This window comes from Hippopotamus amphibius, chromosome 6 (genome assembly GCF_030028045.1).
Source record: "Hippopotamus amphibius kiboko isolate mHipAmp2 chromosome 6, mHipAmp2.hap2, whole genome shotgun sequence".
NCBI classification, from domain to species: Eukaryota; Metazoa; Chordata; class Mammalia; order Artiodactyla; family Hippopotamidae; genus Hippopotamus; species Hippopotamus amphibius.
Genome location: NC_080191.1, coordinates 171,384,871 through 171,407,506, shown reverse-complemented (window position 1 = coordinate 171,407,506; position 22,636 = coordinate 171,384,871). Strand labels below are relative to the sequence as shown.

General features: G+C 37.6%; 1 protein-coding gene across 3 annotated transcripts in view; it reads right to left on the bottom strand.

The window, feature by feature from the left end:
* Nucleotides 1-22,636, bottom strand: part of SNX4 (sorting nexin 4) — a 64,669-nt gene that overhangs the window by 10,376 nt on the left and 31,657 nt on the right. For 2 of the 3 annotated variants that reach the window (XM_057738181.1, XM_057738183.1), the window contains 5 exons: nucleotides 21,393-21,448; nucleotides 19,030-19,152; nucleotides 18,444-18,516; nucleotides 12,757-12,818; nucleotides 1,414-1,479 (listed from right to left, as the gene is read on the bottom strand). In XM_057738181.1, coding sequence (XP_057594164.1) covers nucleotides 1,414-1,479; nucleotides 12,757-12,818; nucleotides 18,444-18,516; nucleotides 19,030-19,152; nucleotides 21,393-21,448 — 380 coding nt within the window. The remainder of the gene's footprint in view (nucleotides 1-1,413; nucleotides 1,480-12,756; nucleotides 12,819-18,443; nucleotides 18,517-19,029; nucleotides 19,153-21,392; nucleotides 21,449-22,636) is intronic. The other variant, XM_057738182.1, reaches the window with a different exon arrangement.

The window sequence follows — 22,636 nt, the reverse complement described above, 5'->3', positions numbered from 1 at the left end:
CGGCACACAGGCTCAGCAGTTGTGGCACACAGGCTTAGTTGCTCTGTGGCATGTGGGATCTTCCTGGGGCACAGCTCGAACCCGTGTCCCCTGTATTGGCAGGCAGATTCTTAACCACTGCGTCACCAGGTAAATCCCTAAAAATATGTTTTTTCTTTTCATGTCTGCTTTAAAAAAAATCTTTGCTTACTCAAAGGTTGCACAATATTCTCCTATGTTTTCTACTAAAAGCTGTAATTAGCTTTTACATTATATATCACCCAAATTGAATTCGTTTTTATGTAAGGTGTGAGACATGGCTCAAGGTTCATTTTTTTCCATGAAGATATCCAGTTATTCCAGAACCATTTCGTGAAACGAACTGTGTAAATGTGGATCTATTTCTGGACTCCATCATATTCCATTGATCTGTTTATCTAAATACCGCTTGATAACTATAGCTTTATACTAAGTCTTGATATCAGGTGATATATTCCAGTTTTGTCCTTTTTCGAGATTGTTTTGGCTACTCTACGTTCTTTGAATTTCCATATAGATTTTAGAATCAGCTTATCAATTTCTATTCAAAAGTCACCGGGGTTTTGATTAGGACTGCAATTTAGGAAGAATGGTCATATTAACACTACTGAATCTTCCAGTCTATGAACATGGTTAATCTCACCATTTACTTAGGTCTTTACTTTCTCTCAGCAGTGTTTATATATAAAGTTTTCAGTGTAGAGGTCTTTCACATATTTCATTAAATTAACCCATAAGTATTCTGTTTTGATGCTATTAGAAATAACATTTTAGTTTTTGTTTTCCAATTGTTACTAGTATTTTTTTATATATTCATTGTATATCATGCATTCTCATTAAATTCAGCTGTTAGTTCTATAATATTTTTGATTGACTCTTTATGATTTTCTACATAAAAGATCCTGTTAACTGCAAATAAAGACAGTTTCCTTCTACCTTTCTAAGGTGTATGCCCCTTATTTGATTCTTCTTGTTTTACATGCACTGACCAGGACATCTACTACCACTTTTCCTAGAGGTGGTGGGAGCAGACAACCTTGCCTTGCTCCTGATTTTGGGAGAAAACATCAATATTTCAGTATTAAGTACAGTATCAGCTGTAAGTTTTAGACAGGAAATTCTTTACATTCCTAGTTTGATGAAAATTTTTACTGTGAATAAATGTTGATATGCCTTTTCTACATGTATTGAAATGAACTATGGGTTTTCTTCTTTATTCTGCTAATATGTGAAGTGAACTGAAAGATTTTTGAATGCTAATCTTGCATTCCTGAGACAAACTTCTTTAAGTCAGATTTGTATACAGAGAGCAAACTTTACAAAAACAGAAGAATCACTAACACTTCAGCACTAAATGTCACCTCAGGTTCTCCCTTAAATTCTCTGGGTACTTACACATCCATGTGATGGCCAGCACTCTGCAGTCCATCGCCCATTTCCTTTTCTATGGCGCTCCACTCACTAAGAGGAGAAAAGATAAAACCAAATCTGTCATGAATTAGATATGGAATATTACTAAATGGAATCTTTTACAAGGTTGTTTTCTAGATAGCTTTTAAACAATGTATAGCATCTACTTTGGATTTATTTTCTGTGATTCAAATATGCTCCTTTCCCCTGAACTTTAACAATTAAATGCAAGTGAAGGCTTTAAAATGTTAGTCCATAAGTTTATGTCTGCTGCTGCTAAGTGCAAAGTAAGTATCATACAAAACAGTTTCTGCTCACAGACAATTTTCTCAGCTAGGGTGCCTATTTAAATCAACTGGGGCGCTTTTAAAAACTATGAATGCTTGCCCTGCTTTTAATCTACTTAATCAGAATCTCTGGGATAGAGCTGAGGCATGGTTTTTGTTTTCCCCCACATCTTTATTGGAGTATAAGTGCTTTACAATGTTGTGTTGGTTTCTGCTGTACAACAAAGTGAATCAGCTGTATGTATACATATATGCCCATATCCCCTCCCTCTTGAGCCTCCCTCCCACCCTCCCTATCCCACCCCTCTAGGTCATCACCCAGCATCGAGTTGATCTTGTGCTCTGCAGCAGCCTCCCACTAGCCTTCCATTTCACGTTTGGTAGATATTTTTAAACACTACATGGATGATTCTGATAAACACACATGATTACAAGTCATTATCTTAAAAGGTAACAGAAAAGGACAATTGTACAGAAATACTTAGGTGTACCATAAAACTTCAATAACTTGCACCAAAGCTGCATGACAAAGTCTACTAAAACCACAGATCATTTTGTATATGTATATTTATGGAAGATGTATATGTATATTATAATAAAGGGGGAAATAAATCTATAATCCTAAATACTGAGATGACATAATTTGATATACTTCCTTCTAGTTCTTTTTATTTACTCATTTTAATATGGCTGAGATCATGTAGTATATGCAATTTTGTATTATGCTTTTTCCCATTAATAGTATTTCCCCACATTATTAAAATAATTTGTTCTCAGCATTATTTCAGATGGCAGCTCATAATTTTTTAACCGTTTTCCTGACCATTAAAGATTGTTTCCAGTTTTTCTGCTATGTATAATAAACACCTTCAACTGTATATATCATGAAAGGGAAAACATTAAAACACTATGATTCTGTTAATCTGTAGTTTTTATACACTGTTCCTGAAATACCAGATTATACGCTTATAATACGGGAAGGGAAAACGAAAACTCTCACGTGGTTTTTAAAATTGTCAAGGAAGGAAAACAAACAAACATCTTCTTACAATTTTTACTCATATGGTTACTCTCAGAATAGTAATAGCAACAGTGAACCTTTTTTTGTGCTTTGCTGTTTGCGAAATGAATTTTTAATATCTCTAGCTATATTAACTAAGCTTTAAAGCCACACTTCCAATGCCTATAAGACAATTCTGCTTTTACATACCTCTGTCACTTCAAATTCAATATACCTAAAGCCCAGTTCTTCATATGAAAAACGAAGTCTAGGGGTTTTGGCAGATTACAGGCATAACTAGCCACGTGCGTAATGTAGCAATCGCAGTTAATGCAGCTGTAGGTCACATCAACAGAATTAATGGACAGTCCAGATCAACTGTCTATTGAATGTTCCACAGGTACTTCATCCATCTAATCTTTAAGCACTTTTTAATGTGCTACCAACTCAAGGACAGTGTGACCAAATTTAATTCTTTTGTTTACCCAACAAGATTAAAAACCAGTTCAAGAAAGGTAAGACTTACACTTAATCATCTGTTTACTCCTATTAAGTCGTTTAGTGCCTGATAAATACTCGGCATTTATAGGTTGTAGGTAAAATGAAAGTATGGACAGATAAATGAATTAATCACTGTGAGGAGGGAAACATGCCTTGGGTTCTATGTATCAGCCACTATGAGGCACAAGCGCTCTCCCCTCAAGATACACATAGTCTAGCCCTTTACTATTCAAACTGTAGTCTATGAACAGCATCACCTGGAGCTTGTTGGAAACAGAGACTTGCAGTACTCATTCCAGGTCTACTGATTCAGAACATTCATTTTAACAGTTCTCCAGGTAACCTGTATGCCCATTACAATTTAAGAAGCATTAGCTAAACAAAAGGTTCTAACTGCGGTCCAGGTACGTGCCTAGGACTGGAAACAGAAACTATGAACCGGTTTAGGGAGGGAGGGGAGGGCCCATTAACAAGGATCTATTAAAGTACAGAGGGATTCAGCCTTGACTTTATGAGGCGTAACTGCTATCATAAAGTACGTAATGGATGGGTAATTGTCACAGATGAACCAGATCAAAGAGTAATAAATTTTCTGTAGCATGTGATGAAGACTACACAGCTTCTCCCTTAGCGGGGAAAGTCACACACACAAAATTTTTGCATATGATTTCAGAGACTTCATGGATTAAAGGCCTAAATGCAAGACAGGAAAGCATTAAAATCCTAGAAGAAAATATAGGCAGAGCACTGTCTGAAATAAATCGTAGCATTATTTTTTGCGGTCTGTCTCCTAAGGCAAAGGAAACAAAAGCAAAAATAAACAGATGGGGCATAATTCAACCTAAAAGCTTTTGCATAGCAAAAGAAACCACCAACAAAATGAAAAGACAGCCTACTGCATGGAGAAAATAGTTGCAAATGTTATAACTGATAATATCCAAAATATATGAATAGCTCATGGAACTCAATATTAAAAAACCAAACAACTCGATTACAAAATGGACCGAAGGGACTTCCCTGGTGGCACAGTGGTTAAAACTCCACACTCCCAATGCAGGGGGCCTGGGCTCAGACCCTGGTCGGCAAACTAGATCACACAGGCATGCTGCAACTACAAGTTTGCATGCCACAACTAACGAGCCTGCGTGCTACAACTAAGAAGCCAGTGAGCCACAACTAAGACCCAGCACAACCAAATAAATATATATATATTCTTTAAAAAATGGACTGAAGACCTGAATAGACATTTTTCCGAAGACATACAGCTGCTCAGTACTGCTTATCATCACAGAAATGCAAATCAAAACCATGAGATATCACCTCACAGCTATCAGAATGGCTGTCATCAAAAAGACCACAAATAGGGGGGAAAGGATAGTCAGGGAGTTTGGGGTCGACACGTACACACTGGTATATTTAAAATGGATAACCAGGACTTCCCCGGTGGTCCAGTGGGTAAGTCTCTACACTCCCAATGCAGGGGGCCCAGGTTCAATCCCTGGTTGAGGAACTAGATCCCACATGCATGCCTCAACTAAGAAGGCTGCATGCTGCAACTAAGTCCCAGCACAGCCAAAAATAAAATAAATACGTATTTATAAAATGGATAACCAACAAGGACCTACTGTACCACACAGGGAACTCTGCTTAATGTTATTCGGCAGCCTGGATGGGAAGGGAGTTTGGGGATACATGTATATGTATGGCTGTGTCCCTTTGCCGTGCACCTGAAACTATCACAACATTGTTAACTGTCTATACGTCAATATAAAATAAAAAGTTAAAAATAAAAATTTTTAAAAAAATGGGCCACAAATAACAAATGCTGACAAGGACATGAAGAAAAGGGAACCCTTGTACATTGTTGGTGGGAATGTAAACTCGTGCAGCCACCGTCGAAAATGGCATGAAAGTCCCTCAAAAACTAAAAACAGACCTACCATATGATCCAGCAATTCTGTTGCCGAAGAGTAGGTTCTTGTTTTGTCACAGAAAGAATTCAGAGACGAGACACTGAGGTCAAGTAAGCAAAGTGAAGATTCACTGAGTGACAGCACACCCTCAGGAGGGAGAGCTGGCAAGCTCAGAAGAGCAGCTGTCCTGAGCTCCTTTTGGCAAGCTGGTTATATGGGGTGTGCAAATGGGTGGACTATTCATCAAGGTGGGAGGGGCTCTGGGATAATTTCCTGGCTTTCATCCCAGTTCCATCTTTCTGAGAGGAGGGGCTGTTTCTGTCCTTGCTCCTCTCAATCTGCCGTGGCCTCAGGTGCACGGTGGCTGCTGCTCTGGCTGCAATGTTGATGCTGTTGTAATGAGGGTATCATGAGCGAAAGGTTACACTCAGACACAAGAGGGTCCCGCCTCTTCTCTGCTCACATCTGGCTAACTGCCTGCTCTAGCAGTTCCACTCCAGGGTTATAAGTGTGAAGAAAACAAAAACACTAATTTGAAAAGGTACAGGCACCCCAATGTTCGCAGCAGCACTATTTACAATTTCCAAGATATGGAAGAAACCTAAGTGTCCATCAACAGACAAATGGATAAAGAACTGTGGTATATATATGTGTGTGTACATACACACACACACACACACACACACACACACACAGGAATATTACTCAGCCACAAAAAAGAATGAAATTTTGCTATCTGCAACAACACAGATGGACTTGGAGGGTATTATGCTTAGTGAAATGTCAGATGGAGAACAATATGTTATCACATATAAGGAATCTAAAAGATAAGACTAGTGAATACAATAAAAGGAAACAGACTCACAAATATAGAGAACAAGTGCTTATCAGTGGAAAGAGGGAATGAGGGAAGGGCAAGATAGGGGTAGGAAATTAAGAGGTACAAACTATTATGTGTAAAATAAGCTCTGAGGATATATTGTACAGCACGGGGAATATAGCCAATACTGCATAATAACTATAAATAACTTCCATCCTTATCTCCCGGATTAAGGAATCTGAACTATAAAAGCACAAAGGTCCCTCCTGCTCTAGCATTTTACACTTCCATTCTCAGAAACAACTCCAAGAATGCCCAAGGGTCAAGACTTTGGAAAGGAATAAAGATATTATTACAACAAGAATAGAGATACAGAGCTAAGCTTAATCACCCAGTCTGGTGCTCATCAGGGATAGAGGCCTGGGAGGGAAAGTCTCTAGCCCCAAGCAGGCCTGCAGTGATAAGTTTTATTTGTATATACTTCCCTATGATTTAAACAGACTTCCATGCTAAAAAAGGGTTTGGGAATCACTGTCCCCATTTAACCCCACAAGTGAACAGATATTTAAATCGGGCTCAGAGATCTGACGTGGTTCACTCAAAAGTCAGGATTCTGATGCTCCATGAAAGCATTCTCCTCCCTCGCCCGCGGGAACTGGCATGTGCGTGCGGCTCACCGTGGTCGCAGCCTGGAATTGTAATTCCCTGCTAATCTTTGCTGGAGAAATATCTGGCAGTCTATTGGTTTCAGGTCAAGTGTTTGGTCCAATTCTTGACAGGTCGAGATCTTAAAGTTCCTGAAACTAGTGAAAATATAGACAAGTCCTATAAGCACCTACGTGGAATGACCCTTTGGCCTATCTTAAATTGGATCAGGTGCTATATTCAGAAGGAAGCTGAAGAAAGCCTAGGAACTCAAGAAGAGCACAAAATGAACTGTACTTAAAAAAAAAATTAACAGTAACACACAACATGAACATATTACAAAAATCTTCCCTGTTTCTTCTCTGTGCATCTAATTCCTGCTCATAAACTTACTAATATGTAAGTTTACATCTCGTCACCTGTCTTTCCCTCTTTGACAGTCCTTTTCTACTCATAGCTCGATCTTTCTTCTTAGTGCATTCTCTCACTCCAATCTCTAATTTAGCAACAAGGCATAATTTTACAAAATTACTTGATATAGATTGAAAACATTTAAATTAAGAAACAAAGCTGATGAAATCAGCTTTGTATTTCTTCCCCTCTCAACCCCTCTCGAATTTCAAACCAAAGAACAGAAACACGTTAAACTTTTTTCCAATCACGTGACTCTCAACTTACGGATTTCTTCATTACCCTTTTTTTTCGGGGCGGGGGTGCTGCCCTGTGCACCTTGCGGGATCTTAGTTCCCAGGCCCCAGCAGTGAAAACTCGGAAGTCCTAACCACGGGACCACCAGGGAATTCCCTCCATCTTTTCATTACTCTTATGGTCAGTGTAGTGCCACTGACCACAAAAGCAATGAAAAAATAAAAAGGAAACAAAAAGAAAAGATTAAAAAAACACTCATTACCAACTGGCACTGCTCAGCAATCCTTTCCCACATTCCTAAGTGACACCCTCATCAGTGCTTCTCAAACTGGGATCTTCATCTTGGATATCTGAAGCTATATAGGCATGGTACAATTTTTTCTGAAGAACGAATTTTACTTTTACGCTTTGGGGGGAAAGTTATATACTTAAACATCCATGGATGTTCTACAGAGTAAAATGCAAAATTTGAATAAACTGACAGAAATCAAGTCTTCAAAGAGATTCTGCGTTTGCCACAGCTGCTTCCAGCCAATCCCCCGTGGAGCTGGTAAGGGAAGGTAAAGGAGGGTATGCAGTAGCACAAGTTTAAGAACTCTCCTCCTCCATTAGTTTGAGATAGACCGCCCTCTATCTCCTCTTTCAAGCTTCCTAACCACAGAATCACCCCACTTGTTCTCAGCAGAGACATCTGCTTTACTAAGACAGGAGTCAGCTAATGTGGCCTCCTACAACATACTGCTCCTCTGCTTTGAAACAGCTCTGTACCTTCCTCTCTATCTTCTCTCCCATCCACCCTCCTACCCTTGCTCCACCTTGCAAAAAACCACCACCACCACCACAAACAGGCTCTATACCCCTTCAAGAATAACCTTAGAGACTTTGTTTTTAAGCCCTTTATTGGAATATAAGTGCTTTACTGTTATGCCAGTTTTTGCTGTACAACAAAGTAAATCAGCTATACTTATACATATATCCCCATATCCCCTCCCTCCCGCGACTCCTTCCCACCTTCCCTATCCCAGCCGTCTAAGTCATCGTCCACCATTGAGTTGACCTCCCTGTGTTATGCAGCAGCTTCCCACTGCTATCTGTTTTGCATTTGGTAGTGTATATATGTCAGTGCTACTCCCAGCTTCCCCTTCGTCCCCCCCCACCCCCACCCCCGCCCCGCGCCTTGTCCTCAAGTCCATTCTCTCTACATCTGCATCTTTATTCTTGCCCTGTCACTGGGTTCATCAATACCATGAAACTTTCTTCTTTTTTTTTTCTTGAGACAGGCTGAGAGAACACATTTATTTGAAAACTTTCCGCATACTTTAATTTTTATAAATACTTTTTTATAAAAAGAATAAATGTCAAGTTAATTGTTTAAATAAAAAAATCCTACACAATTGTTTTGTAGCATTTCTGTCTTCCAAAAAGTTACTGAAATGGTCTTAGATCTTATGTTTCTTTTTTTTTTCCTTTAAGAACTTTTATTGAGATACAACTGACATACAATAAACTGCATATATTTCAAGTGTACAATTTGATTTTTTTTCTTATTAGTAATGTATATATAGCAATCCCAATCTCCCAATTCATTCCCCCCCAACCCCCCCCCCCCCCACTTTCCCCACTTGGTGTCCACGTTTGTTCTCTACATCTCTGTTTCTATCTCTGCCTTGCAAACTGGTTGATTTGCACCATTTTTCTATATTCCGCATATATGTGTTAATATATGATATTTGTTTTTCTCTTTCTAACTCACTTCACTCTGTAAGTACCGTGAGATTTTCTTAAAAGATTTATCAGTAACTTGCTATCTTTCCTGCCTTAATCTTTCCTGTCATTTCTAGGACCACTGCAATATAACATTACATCACTCAAACCAAACTGCTCTCCAAATTAACACCAAAGATTTATTTACTCATTTCCCCTCTTTTCGACTGAATTCAGTTCCTTTACAGTATAACTCCAGCTTCTTCTTGAAGTGCTCCCTTCACTTGCTTGACATTCACACCCCTCATCAATGTCCCAGTGTCTCCCTCACTGGTTCTTTTTCTTTGCCTGATCCCTGAACATAGGTATTCTGCAAGGTTTGGCCCTTGAGTCTCTCACAGACTTACTCTAACCCTCTAACATCATCCCCTTAACCCTACAGTAAAAATCATTCTATTAGGATATAACTTTTATACACAACTCATATTCTCACCAGCCTCTTAAACTGCAGACCCAAATTTCCAACTGCTTAGTAGAAATCTTTAAATCAAATGCAATCTATTCAAAATAGAACCCTTTAATTCATTCCTCAAACCTGCTATTTTTCCTACACTGTCTATCACGATGTTCCTAATCATTCAGCTGCCTGCAAGTTAAATCTTAGTATCTTTAGCACATACTACGGTAGCAGGAGCTCAGCAAATGTGTGCTGAATGACTGAAAGAATCTACTGGTAAATCTTATCATTTATGTCTCCTTGATAGTCCCTACTGGCACCAAGTGCTCTGGTTCAGGCTCTTGATCACCTGCTTAAATTACCTCAACCACCTGAGGTTGTAAAATGGTTGTATATTAATTTGCTGACATTAGCACAAAGGTCAATCAATGAGAACATTAATGCAAATAATTTTCTTTAAAATTTGATTCAGCCAAGTGACCTTTTATCCACTTGCCTCTCAAATTAACACAAGTCCATTTATTATTTACAATAAATGCACCACCTTTGGGAGTCTCTGATTTATGTTAATTACCATATGAGCATATCTCCAAGCTGAACTAAACTTCCAGTTTGAGTAATATTCTTAAAACCAGGGCTGACTTGTGCATAAATCTAAAAGCAAGTAAGTTGCACATCACGCAGCAGACTTCAGACAGTTACTCTGGTCCCACCTAGGAAGCCTCTATGTGTTTACAGCATTAATATGCTTCTCTTCATTAAAAAAGTCATATAATGCTGATGTTATCCCATCCTGCATTTGACCAACCAAAGACGCAGAGATAACCTGTTACTCTAATAAATTAATGAAATAAATTTGTAGCCACATCTCACACGTGACAGTCAAATAAATTTCATATGAATCAAAAATTTATAAAACAAAAATGTAGAAGAAATGAAAGACATTTTTTTATAATCCATACTGGAGGAGACCTTATTAAGATATATGCAAAAGTCAGAGGCTATCATTTTATAAAGGAGAAAAACTAAATACCTGTATGTTAACCGAATTTAATAAATTGAGTATTTCTGTATATCAAAAGGCACCATAAGAAAAGTCAAAAGATGTACGACAAAGTGGGGAAAACATTGCAATACACTTCACAAATGCCTAATTTTCCTAAATGATAAAGAACTCCTGCAAATCAATTAAGAAACCAGACTACCAGCCCAACAGAATAAAAGGGCCAAAGATACATACGGACAACTTATGAAAATTAAAAAAAAAATGGCTGTTAATCATTAGGAAAAAAGTTTAGCTTCATTCATAACTATAAAAACGTGAATTAGAAAGCATTTTAAAAAATAAATTTATAAAAATTAAATAAATTTAATTTATTTAAAATTTATTTAAATAATGTGATAATTTATTTAAAAATTAAATTTTTATTTATCTATTTAAAATATTTATTTATTTATTTATTTATTGGCTGTGTTGGGTCTTTGTTGCTGCAAGGGCTTTCTCTAGTTGTGGTGAGCGGGGGCCACTCTTTGTTGTGGTGAGCAGGCTTCTCATTGCAGCAGCTCCTCTTGTTGTGGAGCACAGGTTCCAGGCGAGTGGGCTTCAGTAGTTGTTGCACACAGGCTCTAGAGCGCAGGCTCAGTAGTTGTGGTGCACAGGCTTAGTTGCTCTGCAGCATGTGGGATCTTTCTGGACCAGGGATCAAACCCATGTCCCCTGCAATGGCAGGAGGATTCTTAACCACTGCGCCACCAGGGAAGTCCCTAGAAAGCATTTTCACCATAGGTCTGATAAAAGACAAAAGTTTACTAACACACTGAGTAAGGGTGTGAGGAAACAGATATTAACACTTTGCTGGTGGGAGTTGAACATCTTCCATACAGGGCAATTTGGCAATATCTACCAAAACTACAAATTTAATTAACCTTAGACCCAGTAACAACATTTGTGGAATTTTATCCTACATATATACTCAGTCATGTGTGAATGATTATTGCAGCACTGAATGCAACAGCAGAAGACTAGAAATAATTATCAGGAAGAAACTGGTTAAATAAATTATGATGCCCCTGGCTCAATAAAGCCCAATACAGTTATTTACTGATAATATATACTGGAGAGCGGTTTTTAAGTAAAAAAATAGCAAAGTAAAACAAGTGAACATAGTAAGGTATAAAACATGCTCCCTTTCCATGTGTAAAAAAGGGGGGGAAGAGAAATGCATTTGTTGTATGTAATATATACATTTACAATGCTACATTTTACTAGAAGGATACACTAGTAACTCAGAAACTGCGATTAATTGCCTCAGAGGAGGAGACCTGGGTGGTTGACAGGCAGGATGGAAGACTTTTCACTACATAAGCTTTTGTTCCTGTTGAATTCTGTGCTACATGAATGCCTTACCTATTCAAATATGTTAAATGAATTATTTTGATTAATTCAATCAAAAGGACTTAGAACATCAGCAAGGGCATTTTTCTTACAAGAAGATTCGGATAATAACTTCTAAAATGTCAAAACCAATATAATTAATATGCACAAAAATTCACAAAAGTAAAAGCTCAAAAATAACCAAGATATGCAAGTTATATACACAAGTAAATATTCTAATTTACAATAGTATTACCCCAAGACTGAAAAACCCATCTTGCAAAAACCTTCAGAAATCATAAAGTGACACAAAGAAAGAAAAGAAAAAGAAAATCAGTAACTATATGACAGTGATTTCCAAAGGAATCTTCTTGGGCATTCTGCCAAGAAAGTAAAAGACTGCTCACTGCTTCAGAGTAGTTTATCTTTTATCTGCTCAATATACTGGACTCCCTTATTATTTTTTATTTAAAGAAAAGTTTTACACTGAAATGTTTGAAGACTGCTACTATAGGACATCATTTAAAAAATAATTTTTTGGGACTTCCTAGGTGGCGCAGTGGTTAAGAATCCGCCTGCCAATGCAGGGGACACGGGTTCGATCCCTGCTCCAGGAAGATCCCACATGCCTCGGAGCAACTAAGCCTGTGTGCCACAACTACTGAGCCTGCGCTCTAGAGCTCGTGAACCACTATTGAGCCCATGTGCCACAACTACTGAAGCCCACGCGCCTAGAGCCCGTGCTCCACAAGAGAAGCCACAGCAATGAGGAGCCCTCGCACCACAACAAAGAGTAACCCCCCTCACCACAACTACATGCAGTAACAAAGACCCAACACGGCCAATAAATAAATATATTTAAAAAAATAATAATAATTTTTTGCTTTCCAGACTCTTATATTTTCAAGAATTATAGTTCTTACGCAAAAAGCTTCTTAGAGCCTGCTGCTGTTTACTATAAAAGTTTGCAAATGCTTACCTGAAAACTCGCCCATAATTCCCATGTACTTTATATACACCATACAGTCGATCTGCTACTCTCTGGAATAAATATTTGAAAGAAATTGCTATTAAGTCAAAGTTATATACAGATTACTTTAAAAAAGATTTTATCCTCATTAAAAAAAAAAAAATATATATATATATGCTTAGTACAATAAACTCAAAAAATATGGAAAAGAAAAAGCTTAAATCTCCCAAAGCCTCATCATGGGGGGAAAAATACCCAGTGTTGTCATCATATTTATGTAATCACTTTCATATTTCTTCATATATGTATGTTTTAATTAACATTTTATCCCTAATGTTTCCAGTATTATAAATATTGTTGAAATAAGCATCTCTAAGAGTACAGTTTTTTCCAAATTTCAGATTATTTCCTTAAGATAAAGTCCCCAAAGGGGAATTTACCAGAGGAAAGAATATAAACATTTTCAATTGCATTGATAGTTCTACACATAAATGCTGCACACATGCAGTATGCTTCTGGGCTACTTTATCAAGCTAATAATGCCTTCTAACCAACAAAGAGCCGCTATTTTAATAACAGTGGAATTACAGTTTAGATCACGGAGGTAAAATCTGTACTGCCTACCCACTCACAGAAATTTTACAAAAGACAAAACAGGACACCACATGTGGTGATCTTCACTTCCCCCAAAGTGTTATGGACATGAACTAGAAGACCAATAAGCCAATGCCACATAAAACCCTAAAGAAGAATTCCTAGTATATAATTTCTAAATGTAAGCCCTGAAGATGAACTACCCCTCTAATTTCCTTACTCTAATATGAGTAATTTGAGGAATTAGGCATTAACCATACAATAAATCTTAACCCTTTCAATACCTCAGCTCAAACTGAATGAACAACACTATAAAAACTCGGAGCAAGAGTAAGAGGATGATAAAATGTTTTCCATCTCTCCTTGACCTGCCAGACTAGCAGGCAGCACACTACAGGTCTGCAGCTTGTTTTTGTAAAGTCTTACTGGAACACAGTTATACTCAGGTTAGCACTTCTACAGCTGCTTTCACAGCAGAGATGAATAGCTTCAACAGGGACCATATCACCCAGGCAGCTGAAAATATTTACTATCTGGCCTTCAGAAAAAGTTTGCCAACCCCTGTATTAGACTCCACTTTCAGGACAAAGTTTATAGTCTTTAGTATGCTTGAAACTTCCCAGGATTGTCCACAGACCTCTAAACTAATTTATCTGGGTGTTATTTCCCAATTATTTTTTGAGAGTCCTACAGGGTGTCAAAGGTAGGTTGGCTGTTTAAAGTGGTTCCATTGTCAAGTAAGTTGGGGAAACAATGAGATAAAAAAGTTTAACAGGTTTTTTTTTTTCCTGTATGACTTTTTAGATCTTTAACACTATATATGAATCAGGACTATTAAGAGAGCATTGGTTTGCAGTACGAAACACCTTACAGGACTGGCATTCTAACGAGTATATAAACGAAAAATGTCATTTTGGATTACTAACTTTTGTAGATCCTCATACTTTTTTTTTTTTTCTTCGGCCGCACCACACGACATGGAGGGTCATAAGTTCCTAACCAGGGATCGAACCCTTGCCCCCTGCAGTGGAAACATGGAGTCTTAACCACTGGACCACCAGGAAAGTCCCTAGATCCTCGTACCTTTAAGGAGCAAACCTACTACTGAGCTGAGCATTTTATCATCTACCTAAGATATTAAGTACAGAAGAGAGAGAAAGAGTTTGTTAAATAACCACATAAGAATAAAAACTAGAGCAACTTAAATGCAAAATGCATATCCAAAATAAATGTTCAAAGAAAAAGCTTTTGAATCCCAGGTATTTAAAAGTTTTGGTTTTTCTTCTTCAAATTTTATCATTCCTGGCAGCTGATAAAAAAGGAGCTTTTACCATAGTAATTAGAACTCTGGAAAATACTTTGGTCTATAGAGCATGACAAAAAGAGGCAAGAGTGCTCATACTCCAGAAAGGTGATCAACCACACAAGGAACTATTCCAGTGGTGAATGAGGCAACAAAGAGCTACTCAGCAGTTGTTACTGGACCAGCAATGTTTCTGGGATGAACAACTCATGGAAACAAATTGCTCTAGCCAACCAAAACATGAGATGACTGGTATCTAGATCATCAGGCAGTGAGAAAAAAGATGAAGCAAAGAAAAACTATAAATTATAGTCCAAAAATGATCATTTCTAGAGCAAAGTAAAAATGGCAGGGAAATAAACCATGAATTATTAAAACCTGAAACGAGATTAAGTCAATGGTCCCTGGTAGGCAAGAATCATGGTGCCAGGGAAAGGGCGCTATACACGATTCAGTCTAGACTGCCACTCAATTTCAATTCTGTTAACAAGTTTTTCTTTTTGAAAACTGATCATCTGACAATTGACAGGGGAGGACTGACACTTAGCAAATAATATGACAACAGAAGAAATGTGACAAGACTCATCTCATCATCCTCCCCAGCTCTGAATCACTTGGCACCTTCTCTCTCCTCACTGAAGTAGCAGGGAACAAATGTTAAAAAGGACACAAAGGTTTTTGACAGTCTACTAGATGATCTTATTTTAAAAACCTGGACACATAGCTTTTCTTTTGAATTATCTCCTAAGGAGGCAATGATTAAGAGATTTAGGACTCTTGATACTACTGCCAAAATCTTTCCCAAAGGAACTGTATGTAATACTTTACACACTGCTGCCATCACCAAATATTTCATAAACACTAGATAGTACCATCTTTATAAATGACTACAAACTAAATGTTAAATAGTATCTCAATAATTTCTTTCTTTCTTTTTTTTAATCTGTTAGGCTAGCACTTAGGAAAGATTGACATTTATTGATTTATTTATTTATTTAGGCTGTTCCACCGGGTCTTAGTTGTGGCATGTGGAATCCTCACTGAGGCACACGAGATCTTTTTTGCGGGCTTCATAGTTGTGCCATGCATGTAGGTTGCAGTTCCCTGATCGGGGATCGAACCCAGGCCCCCTGCATTGGCAGGCAGATTCTTAACCACTGTGCCACCAGGGAAGCCCCTCTTTAAAGGTTTTTATCACATATACATTACTAACCAGTTCTCCCTGGCTGGTTATAATTAAATTCAAGAAGCAATTTACCTTACTGCCTTTTAAGATTTTTTAAATTAAACATAAAACTGTCAGCGCACACATTCATTTATTCCTCCACTCAGTGACTCTGCAGTGGGTGCCTACGCTGAGTCAGGCATCATTCCAGGGATTTAAGGGTGAGAAAACAAAGCTCCTGCTCTCGGGAGCTCATACGCACGAGCAGAGGAGAAAACTAACAGATGAGAACAGAATACAATGTCAGTGTTGCTATAAGGACAACAGCAACAACAGACAATGGCAGGAAATGATAGAAAACTGCATCATGGGACTTCCCTGGTGGCACAATGGATAAGACTCTGCGCTCCCAATGCCGGGGGCCTGGGTTCAATCCCTGGTCAGGAAACTAGATCCCACAAGCATGCTGCAAATAAGAGTTTGCATCTGCAACTAGGGAGTCCGCCTGCTGCATCTAAGGAGCCAGCAAGCCACAACTAAGGAGGCTGCCTGCCTGCCACAACTAAGACCTGGCAGAACCAGCAAATAAATAAATATTAAAAAAGGAAGAAAGAAAACTGTGTCGTATTTTATATAGGATTCTCTCAGGAGGCATTTGGGCCAATAGCTGAATGACAAAAAGACAACAGGCCAAGAGAGGATCCTGAGGGTGGGGCATGGGGGCAGAATGGTGCAGGCACGGGCAAGAGCAAATAAAAGCCTTAGGGCAGGAACAAGCTTGGCATGCTTGAAAACAGAAGGACAACAGGGCTAAAGTGGAGCGTACAAAGAATAAAAGGACTATAAAAGCAGCTGTGTGAGAGACTATCAAAACTTTTCTTTAACGTCATGGTTAAATTTTGTCAGGACCTTTAAAGATTATTAAGTATTAATCACATTCAAAATCATACTTTCAGCAGAAAACCAGATACAGTCATTATCCTGTCTTGACTTGTGACAACGTTCTCACTTGCTTTATGAGAGCAATCACCCACCCCTTCCTGCAGGACAGATAACCTGCAGCAGTTCCACAACGACAATGACTTCCTCCCGCCTTCAGATCTCACTCACATCTATTCCCTACGCTTCATGGATTTTCTGAGTGTTTAACGGTTACACTTCATTCAATTCATCACTCGTCTCTGATAGTTCTGAAAAATCCAACTCTGGCTGTTTTTTTTGCCTTGTCCCTTAGCCTCTTCTGGGTGTGAATGACTGCTTGAGAACCTCTCAATATCTGGGGTTAGTCATGTGACTGCTTAATGGTGTACCTCTGCCCCCCCGAGACCCCCAGAACTGTTAAGCGTCTTGCTACACATCCCCATTCCCTTTGGTTAAAGGCCTTTAAGGAGGATACAGCTTTCATAATCAGACCTCTAATTTAAGTAGATTCTCCAAATTTTCTGGCACAGAAGACAAAGCAGTATGAAGTGTTCTTCCAGTCTTCTGAGGTGTCTCTGCCCTCAATTCTGCTTTCCACAAGAACTGCTGCCTAATCTGTTCAGGTAATTCCAAAGCAACTAAAGGCCTATAAATTTTATCTCATCAATTCACAAGTCCTTTCCAATACCCAGTTCTTGACCGTACCCTAATAATTATCACAGGTACCTTTTCTTTTCCTAGAAAGTATCTTACAATTTATTTAAGGAGTCCTATAGTACTCTGAATGGTTTACACAGATTGGGCCAATGCGAGTATACTTCAGAAGTATTTATTTCCCTTACTCTATTTTTTTATACTTATGAAAATCTTCAAACATACAAAAAGTAGGGGATAGTAGGATATACTCCCATTTCCCAACACTCACCTTCAACAATTATTATATGGCCAATCTAGCTGCATGTAAAACTGCCCCCTCTCTCCACCCCTTACCAGTAGACCCTTTCATTAAAACAAATCCCGGATAATATATTTCACTTCAAGATGATTCCAATCAGCATGAGATATGATCCTAGACCTGGTAATCCAGCGTCTTTTAAAGCCTTTAAGGCAAGTTCTAAGGTTTCCTCTAGGTTACTCCAAAGAACCAGAGTGGACGACACAACATTTTTCAGGTACTACATTAATTTACCCAAAAATATTTTTCTCCATGTCTCTTACAGCCAAACTGTACAGCTAAGTACAATCATTATTCGTGATTTCTAGTCCCTTTTGTAATAGCAGATCATTACCCTACATAAGTTTATTTAGTATAATTTAAAGAGCACAGACACAGAATGGCCTAACACAGTACTAACATTCACCAACCTTAAAAAAAAACACCTTGAAAGAATAGGATATTATATGTAGATCCAAAATCCCACACTTAGTTAATTATATTCCAACACTGAAATGGTAGGCCCTTTGATAAGATGTCAAAACAACCATATACAGACTACAGAGAAAACAACAGGCTAAAATTCTTTAAGTTATTTATGCCAGAAAACATTTCACATTTTTTAAAAAATGCAATTTAGGTAATGAATACACCAAATCTGAATATAAAAAAAAACCAGTTATTCATCATAAATATCTTCCATTACTTAAAAACATAATGATTAAATGAGAAGCACTTCCTTATAAATGTCTGTCAAAAAGCTCTTGGGGACCACTTACAGCTCTGACTCGAAGAAGATGTGAGATGACAGACTGTAGTTCGTCACTGTAGTGTTTTAGTTCGGTAAATCTCCTAAAATAAGAAACAAAACATCATTTTTCTCATGAAAAGAAGACTTCTGAAATCAATAGAGAAAAAGGCAGTTCCTGAGAATAATGGAACTGATTCTACTGAACCACATGCTAGCCTTAAACATCTACACACAGATACAAACTCAGAAAGTTCTGAAACAAAATAACCATATTTTCTTCAGATACTTTTAAAGCCAAGAAAAGATGTCATACTTCATAATTTACACTATGGAACTGAGATAGAGATAAAATTCATTGGTATGAAAAATTCCATGAAAACAAAAAAACAAGAAAAAATTTATGGTGTTAAAAAAATCTCATGACACAACCATAAACTTGCTGTCTCTAACCTTAACCCTCACGTCACTCAGTAATCTTTGCTTCCATCATCTATTACCCGCCATTCTCCACAGAGCCCTGAAAATGTCTGACATCACCACTCTTCCAGCAAAGTAACAGCTGACCGCACCCTCCTCAAATACTTGCTTCCCCGACATCAACGCTAATTTCTCACCATTTTCCTGTCGCTCTCTGGTCATTCCTCAAGTCTCCTCTGCAGCACTCACTTCCTTCACCATCTCTTATACCACCGACTTCAGTGTGCAAAGGACTCCTGAAGTGTCTCCTAATAACACTACTGAGGGCCTCTCAGTAAAAAAGGATATGAGTAACCACCACAACTGTACACAGCGGCACTAGTGAGACTCAGGAATCTGAATTTATGACAAACTCACTCACAGGATTCAGATTCTGGTAATCCTCAGATGACTCTTTGGAAAACGCCTTTTAAGCATTGGCTTCTTTAGGGTTCAGCCCGAGGTCCTCGCACATCTTACAACCAATCTTTCAGTCTACACACTCTATGTGACTTACTCACAAAGCGTCACAATTATGATCTACATGCTACTGAATTCCAGATATCTATCCAGCCCAAATCTCTCTCCTAAACGCCATATCTATAAAGCCAACTGACTAGCAGACATCTGTACTTGCTTATACAACCAAAGCCCAACTTATCTTCCCCTAGCCCATCAAATCTCTCCTCTGTATTCCCTAGCAGTTTAAAGAATGAAACCTAGGTGCCATCTGTATTTCCTTCTCCTCTTTTTCATCCCACACATTCTACCAGTCACTCAGTCTACCTCCTAAATATTAGCCAAATATTGCCACAGAAGAGGAGGGACTCAAGGTTCTCCTCCTCATCACTTTTAACAGTCTAGTTTGAAGAAAAATAAGCATGCATGAAGAGAGATCATTTTGGTAATCCCTGTGAAACAATCTTTCCAATTTTCTACATTTTAAGAACAGAATGAAAATATTTTAGTGATATAAACTATTTCAGTAATGGTATGAATAATAATTAATATCTTAGGCCCAGGTAGACCTAGAACAGAGATTCTGTATACTAAAAACCTGTTACAACAATGGCTGATATAGATAATTCTCTTATCTAAAACTTAAGGCAAACAAATTCGAGTACTAATTGTACATTAATTATATACTTTAATAAGAACTTCGGAGCAAAAAACTGCCTTGGTTATATTATTGGTCATATCACATTTAAAATTCTATATATATGTACATTAAATAAAATTTAGCAATCTAGAAAAGCTGGTAGGTCAGAAAAGGGAAGACAAACATTCAATTGACAAAATATTTTTCATTAAATTAAAAACCAACTGACAAAACTATAATATTAAATATTAATTTAAAAATTGTCAAGCTTTCCCTGGTGGCTCAGTGGTTAAGAATCTGCCTGCCAATGAAATTCCACATGTGTGGAGCAACTAAGCCCGTGCGCCACAGCTACTGAGCCTGCGATCTAGAGCCTGTGAAACACAACTACTGAGCCCACATGCTGCAACTACTGAAGCCCACACACCGAGTCTGTGCTCCACATCAAGAGACGCCACCGCACTGAGAAGCCTGAGCACCGCAATGAAGGGCAGCCCCCACTGCCGCGACTAGAGAAAGCCCTCACGCAGCAACCAAGAGCCAACACAGCCATAAATAAATAAATAAATTTTAAAAAATTGTTTTATGTATATTAAAAACCAGAGGCATTATACTAATGTGTTATGGTTTATAAAGTCCAGGATAATAGGCTATGAGACTATGGCAACTTGGCCTTTGTCTGCTAAGAATTTACACTCTGTATAAAGGCCTGACTAGAGAAATTCTAACAAACCTCATAAACTTGGTCCCCAAATAGGAAAAGGCATCTACCTGAGCACATTTTAACTGGAAAGCACAGCTGAACCGAGCTTCAGGTAAAGCTCCATACAACGAAGAGCATGAATATCCACCAAATTCAGAAAATGAGCAAAACCCAATCTTAGACACCTAGACCCCATGTGAAGGAAACTTATTTCTGAACACATCAGCTTCCTTTCATACAGACATGCTCTCACAAACACCAAATTGACATTAATGAAGTCAGGTAATTGCCACATAAATACATCCCCATGAAAGTATTATACTAGTATGCATTTATCAAGTTTTCTTGCTATAAAGTAGATATTTATTATTACACTGAGTTTTGAACATATCTGACAAGCAAAGTCTACTAAGAAAAACTATTTTATATGAAATTAAAATTACTTTTCTCATTTTTCTGATACCTTCAACAACACAATAAATCCTTCTAGGAAAAAGCAGTGGTTTAATTTTCTAAAACTTCAGTTACTTACAACCTTAATCCCAATTAAATTACCAAATTTCAAAATCAGTTTTAGACAGTAAAAGGATTTCACTAGTGTGAATTACTATTTAAAATATTTAGCAAATAAAGTGCATACATTCAGAAATGAAAAATTAAATAGACTGATAGGCACCATTCAAGACAACATTGTAACTGTTATTAAAACAAAACCTTACTTGTCTGGGTTTTTCACTCTGAATGTTGCATTAAGCGCTTTTAACCTGGAGTCTGCCTGGAAAAAATAATTTATTCACTTAATACAATTACATTTCAGGGTATAAATCCAAACAGTTTTATTTTCCCTTTAGAATTAAGATGCTTAAGTACAGTTTTCTTTGTATCATTTGTGTCAGACACATTAAACACACCCCAAAAAAGCTTAGCAGTTATTTTTGAAAACACTACAAAAATATTATACATTAAACTGAATACATGGCATTCAATGATACCATAGTAAAACAACTGTAAACACCAACACGCTAGCAAGCATATAGCTCTGCATTATTATAACTCAGAATAGGCTGTGTGAAAAAAGCAGTTTACTTTTTCTCTAAATCAAGAAAAACTATGACCTGCATATATAAACTAAATAAAACTACTGCTTTGAAGCCTGTGCATTACTGAGGGTTGTTCTCAGGTGGAATCTAAACCAAATGTACATTGGTTTTTCTCACTTTCATAATCAGTATTTTAGAAAAGAAAGAAATATGGAAATGCCTGTACTAAATTAAAACCAGCTAGATGAGGACTCCTCTGGTGGTTCAGTGCTTAAGACTCCGTGCTTCCACTGCAGCAGGTGCAGGTGCAATCCCTGATCAGAGAACTAAGATCCCATATGCCACAAGGCACGGCCAAAAAAAAGGACAAAAAAAGCTAGAGGACATCAAATTAATTCCTTTCTAGCTGGCAGAACATGTTACAACACAACTTTTTAACTACCTTTACTTATTTCTAGATATTTCAACACAACTGTTTAACTACCTTTGCTTCTTTCTACCTTAACTTATTTCAAAGGAGAGACAGAAGGATCAACACTAAATAATAATTTCATTGTATAGTATAAATTTATACTTAGTATATCCAAATCCTGTCCTCTTATCCTATGTTCTCATTAAATTCTGACCAAGGCACAAAAACTACAGGTTTCATAAAAGGTAGCTCAATCAGTAATCAAGTTCATAATGTGGTTTGGTTTTGAAAATCCCAATCAGCTTGAACATTTTATATTATTCCAACTTATAAGTCCTAATTACAAATACTCCCAAAATAATAAAACAAACAAACAAAGCAAAACTACCAGGACTCCCCAGATTACACAGCTAAAAAAATAAAAACAAATGCAACAAATACACCACTCCACAAACCCAGCCTCCTAAAACTTCAGACCAAAAGCAATTCAATGAGCTATCAAGACTATCTA